Raw genomic sequence first — 7,760 nt, forward strand, 5'->3', positions numbered from 1 at the left:
GTGGTTTGTACAGATAAAAAATATACATGTTATCAAGTTCTCAATAGCATTTCAATCCGCCAAGGTGTGGGTCGGGGGGGCGTGAAAACATTTCTGTCCACAAGGGGGGGCATGATAGAAAACAATTAAGAACCACTGGCCTAAATAAACAAAATATACCCTAGATAATTTAGCTACTTTTTTCCAAAACATTAAATCACAATTTACCACTAGCCCTAAAACAATAACCAAAGCTAGTAATTAGCAAAGAATTAACCAAAATAGCTGATAGACAATACAAGACATGACCGACCATCTTGGTTAAAGTACTGCTATGCAGCTGTGGAAAGGAAAACAGAGGAAGAGAACAACAACATACATTTGTGGATTTATTAGTGCTTTAGAGCATTATTTCTTCAGAAACGACAGTATCTGTTCCAGACACGAGTAACGATGTTCAACTGGAGTGAGTGGAGTCACACCCAGAGATAAGACCAAAAACATTGACTAGGAACAGACCTCAGACTAAAAGAGCGCTTTAATGAGCGCTCTCCAATTTACGGACATCGGGTCCACGTCGCTATATAAAGCTGATTTTATTTGCCGCCGCTTTTTTCTCTCAACATGTCCATAAACATGGTTTCGTGTCCAGCTGCAGGTCCAATCAGACACTGGGTTTTCTAAAAAAAAATTTGGTGAAAAAGTTGGGTGTGAGAGCCTTTGTGGTCAATTGGGGAAAAAAAAAAAAAAAAAGAGCCAACAAACTTAGAGACCAAACGCTGGTTACTCTTTTATGTGTGTGTGTGTGACTTCAAAATGAGTTTTAAAAACCTACATTTTTGCAGACTTTCCCGTCCCCCATAGGACACTGATTCCTTTCTGCGCTTGCGGTCGCAAAACGCAGGAGCCCATGACTCTGTCAGTGATATATATTTTAATGAAAACATACAGTCACAGCACTTCTGCGTGGAAAGAATGTAAATTTCCCTATTTTTCAGAAGTAAAGAGTGAGGGCTGATAAATTGGAAATTTGGACTCTTTCCATACCCGGTTCATATCCTCATCCCCCTCCCCGTCTCCTCCTCTCCTCCTCTCTAATATACTTCTCTATTTTCCTTTTCCCTCTTCATCCTGTCTGCATTTCAGCAATGTGTTTCTCGTTGTCTGTCCCGGTGCTTATAACTTGCTGGGTCAGTCGATTTTTCATACTTAAAAACCACCTAAAACAAAACAAAACAAAACAAAAGAAAAAACGTTTTTGGACTCGAATAAAGTCTCACTGAAATTAAAACCAATGAACTCTTTCCAGGACAGCTCTCCAGTACAATATATATATACATATATATGCATATATATAAATATATATATATATTCATATATAAATATATTATATATATACTTAGATATATGTATATATACATATACTTGGATGTATGTATGTATATATATGCATATATACATATATGTGTGTCTATTTATATATCTATGTATGTATGTATGTATGTATATTTATATATACAGTGAAGGGATTTATGCAGGACCATTCTCTAACTGTTCCTCGGGAAACCTGTCCCTTTTTATATGATAAGTTCTTTGCACACGTGGATTTCTGGTTACCTGCTCAGAATATATTTACATACATTATAAAGAATACACACGCAGATGTAAATAACCCCTTAACTGCTGTGTCTTTCCCAAAAAACCACATATTTTTGGACTATAACTCTGCGTCTTCAAAAAAAAAAAAAAAATGTATGTGAGTATTAATGAAATGTATTTTCCAGCTCCCGGCCAGTAGAGCTCAAGTTCAATCGTGGCGAGGTAGGAGGTGCAGTTTACATCCCGGAACTGGAAACTGGGAGCTCCAATACTGGGGTGAGGATGGTGAGGACAACACTTCCTAAATCTAGAAACGATTCTATGAGCTAATCACACATGAACAGAATCAATAAATAAACAGTAACAATGAACAGGTTTTTAGCCATTAGCGACACCATTTTCGCAACTGTTTTTAGCCCTTTTTTATCCAGAACCATTCGGACTTACATTGGGATTGAGCGGATTTACCGTTACCATAAAATGCCGATGCTACGTAGCATGTCGTAGCTAGACAAACAAGGGCAAAACTAAGGCCCGAGGGTCGGATGTGGCGCGTTCATCTTTTTAATCCGGCCCGCTAACTTTTCCAAATTACATAATTAATTTATATTATCATTATACTTCGGACTTTTCCCCTGCAATACCCACGTTTCCCCAATAGATGGCGTAGAAAATGATATAAGCACATTAGCATTTTAGCCTTTATGCATGACTTTTACACTGTATCCCTGCTATCATTGCAGCTTCCTGTTAGCGGAAGTGTCATCATTTAAGCTCACTTAAATCGTATTAAAATTCATAGCACACATTTAAGGCTTAGGCTAGGGCTGTTGAAAGCCGTAACATGTGTGAGGAAGTGCGTGCGTCCGGTCAGTACTGCCTGCAGTGCTGGTTTTAAAACCCTGCACTATTGTACAGCGGGCAGTTGCAAGTTAATAGGGTTCTATGTTTTTTAACGATATATAAAATTTAAAAAAGTTCCTGTTTTTCGAGGCTTTTTTGGTGCTGGTTTTTTTCGCAGATCAATCTGCTGCTGACAAAACACAGTTCAGACCGAGTTTGAAAAACCTTTAAGTCTCTCCGGCTACCAATGGACCGGGCCTGTCTGCTCAGTCTATGGGTCGGATCATCATACGGACAGATTTCATAGAGTAGAAGCCCCCGCCGTAGTCAGCCCAGAAGATCCCGTCTTGGAACTTGCTGCGGTAGACCCCCCCATTGTACCAAACACCGTTAAGATTGGTTTGGCCACAAGCATTGTACCACCATCCTCCTTTGTGGAAATGAGCACAGTTTCCTGTTTTTGGAGAGAAAAGGAAAGTGAGGTGATACGTCTGATAATAAAGTTCTTTTTTTTAATGGATGAACTAACCTGGCAAACCATTGGCAAACTAAGGCCCGGGGGCCGGATGCGGCCCTTTCAACTTTTTAATCCGGCCTTTTCCAAATGATATAATTTATTTATATTATCATTAAACATCCTCCTTTTCCCTGCAATACCCATGTTTCACCAATAGATGGTGTAGAAAATCATTTTAGCATTTTAGCCTTCATGCATGACATTTACATGTCATTTATCTTAGTTCACATAAATACTATATCTATCTGCTCCTGACCCGGCCCCAATTTTAGGACGATTGTGGGCTGCGAACCTTTGTCCCGTCTAATTTTAGGACGATTGTGGGCTGCGAACTAAAAAGTTTGTCGGCGCCTGCGCTAGTTACTAAAAAACCCAAACTACTTTCTGAACCGAATTTCATCTGACAGAGTTTAGGTCGACCTTTGTCAAGGGTCTTGTAAAAAAGTTTTAAGTAAGAAGCAACAGTCTATTTTAGGGGGGAGTGGTGGCTTAGTGGCTAAGGAAGCTGACTTGGGTCTGGAAGGTTTCAGGTTCGAGTCCACCAGCTGCTAACATTGGCTAACATCCCCTGAAAGGAGCAGGTAGGTCCCAAATTTCTTGCTTAAACTCCTAAAAATCCCCAAAAGCAGCGAGATAGATTAGAGAGAACCTAATTTCTCTGAGGTCAAGTAATAAAAAAACCCCACGGCGCACTTCAAAGCTGATCATCGCACAAAGAGAGCCTGTGTTGGTCTACCTGAGAAGGCGTCTTTGTCTCGATCCAAAGTCGTGAACTGCTTGCCGTTGTGGCTGCTCAGGGAGTCGCCGGCGTTTCCCTGGTAGGTGCCCAGTCTCAGGCGGTAGTCCTGGCTAGCCGGCTCCAAGTGGAAGCTGCCGTACTGAGCGTAGACCTTTTTCCCCATCCAGTCTTCTAGTTCGATCAGCAGCTTGTAGTCGCTCTGCCTCCCTAGGCTGTAGATGCTCTCCAGTCCCAGCCAGTATTCCCCGTCGATGTTGCCAAAGCCGCTCTGAGTCAAAGAAAGATTAAAAGGTTTGCGGGGGGAAAAAAAATTACAGAAAACAATGCATGTTGTTTGGAAGTCGGTAGCCTTAGTTGTTTGGAAACACGAGAATTGTTTAGAAGCTCTGGAAAAAAAGGGGATGCGGAGATGTTCTTTTTGATGATTTTTGTTTTTTTTCCCCCGCCGCTCTTTCATGATTCTAAAGTAGTTAAAGCCTTTGAGAGAAAAGTACACAGAGAGAAACAATGTCAACCTGTCTTTGACGTTCCTAAGTAAGAGTTTTACCGGAAAATGAGCGGCAATCAACAACTCGCAGCGCCGCTGAGACCTCGCCGATCTGGAAGATTTGGAGTGGAATGGATGCATGTGTTGGACAACCTCGAGCAGTTCTACATCTGGCCCCCCAAAACACTTCACTCGGTCGACAAGGCTGAGGTTTGTGTGATTGTAGATTTCTCGGGTGAGCCGGGAGATGATGAATGATGTAGGGTTTAAGTTTTGGGGGCCTCCTGTCTCTGGAACGGTGTGTGTGTGTGCGTGCGTGCGTGTGTGTAAATGCGGTGGCTTTGCGGTAAAAGCTGAGCGGCAAATCAGTGCTGAAGAGGGCATTTAGCCTCCAGTTACACACACTCACACACTCACAGAGGCCTGTACCGAGCTGACGAGATCCCCCGAATTGCTGACGCTGCCAGCAATGATATATTCTTCATCTCGATCCTCGAGCAGAGGTTTGAAGGGAGGTGCTCTCTGTGTGTGTATGGTGAGCAGTAACTCAACCGGCCATCTGACCAGGAAGGCAGTGAAGAAGCAGTGGTTTCTGGAGAGAAACATCTGGAACATACCTTCCCTCGGAGGGGAGGGAATCTAGTGTTTCCTACCTCGGAACCAACTGACCGGACAAGAAGTGTCGCTGACGTTATGTTTTACAGTGAAAACAGTCGTTCACGCCCGCCAGATACCCTATGGTACCCAGAGGTGGAAAGTAACAAATTAGAGTTACTCAAGTTACTGTAATCGAGTAGTTTCCTGTGAGTAATTTGTACTTTTCGGAATAAGTCGTTTTACTTGCTACATTGAAAAAGATCCAGTTACGAGTAAAAAAAACTTCTAAAAATTGCATGCATGTGCAGATTTCCCACTATGTTAATGCATCCAGATAACGTTGGCTAAAAGAGACGGACTCTAGCCTGTCATTGGTGGGTAACGTTGGCTAAGAGACGGACTCTAGCCTGTCATTGGTTGATGGCTGGTGCCGAACAATAAATGGAGGTTGAGGAATGCCAAGCTGAGGAAATCCTCGGATGAAAAAAAGTGTGACTTATAATCCAAAAAATACAGTAAAATTTTTCTTTACTTGAGTAAATTTTTAGATGTTTTTTTTTATTTGAGCAGAATTTAAGCGAAGGAAAAATACTTTTACTTAATTAAATTTTTTTTTGCACTTTTTCCACCTCCGATGGCACTCCTAGTTGAGCCAGATAGGAATTTACCCAGGAAAAGAAAAGAAGTACCTTGTAGTTTTCCCAGTTCCTGAAAAAGTTGACAGATCCGTCTTTCCTGGTCTGGAGAACAGTCCAGCCACCGTTGTCTATATCCTGTTCACACCAGACCTGCACTGGCCTGTCGGCCTCATCCGGTTTGATAAGGTACATGCCGCTGGTGCTGTGGCCGGCCTCCTGGGCATCGAGGCAGTCTCTGAATGGACCTGGACCAGCAAATGGAAATGGAAAGACAAAAAGAGAGAGAGCTGTGGTAGTCAGTCTCCCTTTTGTTGTTCCCAAAAGCTTCATGGGGTTGTTTTTTTTTTTTTTTCCGAAGAGACATTTCTGTCCATAAAACGTAGACCACAAAGATCAGTCAGATTCTGATGTGGACATGTGGTGACTGAGTTTTGGACTTTTTTTTTTTTTTCATGGGAGTGTAAGCCTCTTTTTTCAGTTAGTAAGGAGACAATGACAGGCAGTGAGTTTACACAACGTTACAAACATTACGTGACATATACAGTACAGTATGAAATAACTACTACTCAATGGCAAAACTACACAAGCTAGGCTAACAACAACATAATTTATATTTACCATAGGATCAAATAAAAATATTTTCAGCCTTTCAGTGGCTGGAAAATCAATTGTGGTGCAAGCACCAAAGTCAAATGACATGGGTTTTTTAATGAATCCCAATTTTGGAAGTGCTGTGCTCTAAATTTAGTGGCAAATTTTGCATTTTTTTCATCATGTGTTTAGACTCCAATGCTTGCCTTTTACCTGCAATTCCCACGTTTCCCCAATAGAATGACATAAAACTGTAGATCAGGGGTCACCAATGTGGTGTCCCGGGGGACACCAAACTTTTCCAAATGATCTAATTTATTTATATTATTATTATACTCTTGCCTTTTCCCTGCAATTCCCACGTTTCCCCAATAGATGGCGTAGAAACTGATAAAAGCATTTTAGCATTTTAGCCTTTATGCATGACTTTTACCTGTCCTTTATCTTAGTTCACACGAACGCTCCATCTTTCTGCTCCTGACCCGGCCCCCCCCCTGTTCAATTTAGGGACCAATTGCGGCCCGCGAGTCAAAATGGTTGGGTTTAGCATTCAAAAAATCGAACAATTTCCATGTCTTCCAAGTCTATTTTTGGTTGGGTTTAGCATTCAAAAATGCAACTATTTTTCATGTAAAAGACAAAAAACACACTTACACCAGTTTACTAACGTACCTTCAGTACTGAAGTTTCTTTGTATAGGTTTCTCTATGGAACCACTAGTGGGTGCCGGCCCAGAGCGGGAGCCCCTCTCCCTGGAAAACCTGGCGTTGTCTCTCTGGATTTCATTGGTGAATCGTGGTACGTTGACAGGAATGTTCTCAGGCACCACCTGCACCAGTGGGGGACCGAGCGGTGGGTGGTCGTGCCTGCGGCTGTACACCTGCGCGCAGCGCTCCTCCAGCTCTCCAATCAGCGCTGACTGGTTATTCACCACCGCCGACAAAGCCGCATACTTGGCCTCCAGATCCCTGTACCTGGAGGCCAGACGGAGTGACTCAGTGGTGGCGTTCAGAATCCGGGTTTCCAATTGCGCCAGCTCCAGCGAGTTGTCCCTCTTTCGGATGATCTCATGCAGCAGCTGCATGTAAAGCTGGGTCACCCTGGAGTTCATATTGCGGCTCTCCTTCCTCAACAGCTTCATCTCATTCACCAAGTTGCCGTCCACGTCCACCACCAGCTTCAAAGTCTCCGTCTCCCTCCTCTGCTTCGACAGAAGGTCGCGCACCGCCGCCACGTCCAGCCGCGTCACCCGGTCCTTGTCGGTGGTGTAACCGCGAGCGGCGCAGATGGGGCCTGTGATTTTTTGCTCGGGGACCAAAAAGGTGTAGGAACATCGTTTGTTGTCGCCGTCGTTCTCCGTAGCTCTGCGTATTCTTGAAAGAATGGGGTTCTTGGCGAGAGCTTGGCTGCAGGTCCAGAAGGTGAGAAAAAGCAGAAGAGACAATTTCCAAGCCCCAGGTCCCATGATTATAGCTTTGTCTCGCACCAAACAAAGGGACTGATCTATGAAGAGGGAAAAAAAGCATATATTTAAATTCATCTGTCAGTCTTGTCTTTGTCTTGTCAGTCTTTGTAGGTCAAAAGGGCCCCCTACATCGCTGAATCAGAAAATGTGTACAAAAAAATAAACAAAAATTGTCAAATTTAGCAATACAACAATGTCTTTAAAGGAACAAAAGTTAGCCACAAAGCTAAAGTTAGCTATAATTTAGCTGGAAATATGTATCAAAATGTAGATGAAAGGTAAATAGGTGAAAGGTTAAAGATAAT

General features: G+C 42.7%; 1 protein-coding gene across 1 annotated transcript in view; it reads right to left on the bottom strand.

Annotated features, from left to right (window-relative positions):
- Positions 1-1,454: 1,454 nt before the first annotated feature.
- Positions 1,455-7,760, bottom strand: part of LOC103398820 (angiopoietin-related protein 1-like) — a 14,442-nt gene continuing 8,136 nt past the window's right edge. The window contains exons 3-6 of the mRNA XM_008337562.3: positions 6,663-7,493; positions 5,451-5,644; positions 3,675-3,945; positions 1,455-2,875 (exon numbers count right to left, since the gene is read on the bottom strand). Of these exons, the coding sequence (XP_008335784.1) occupies positions 2,688-2,875; positions 3,675-3,945; positions 5,451-5,644; positions 6,663-7,455 (1,446 nt within the window). The 5' untranslated portion in view covers positions 7,456-7,493 and the 3' untranslated portion in view covers positions 1,455-2,687. The remainder of the gene's footprint in view (positions 2,876-3,674; positions 3,946-5,450; positions 5,645-6,662; positions 7,494-7,760) is intronic.

Source organism: Cynoglossus semilaevis, unplaced genomic scaffold (assembly GCF_000523025.1).
Source record: "Cynoglossus semilaevis isolate Cse_v1.0 unplaced genomic scaffold, Cse_v1.0 scaffold436, whole genome shotgun sequence".
Classification (NCBI taxonomy): domain Eukaryota; kingdom Metazoa; phylum Chordata; class Actinopteri; order Pleuronectiformes; family Cynoglossidae; genus Cynoglossus; species Cynoglossus semilaevis.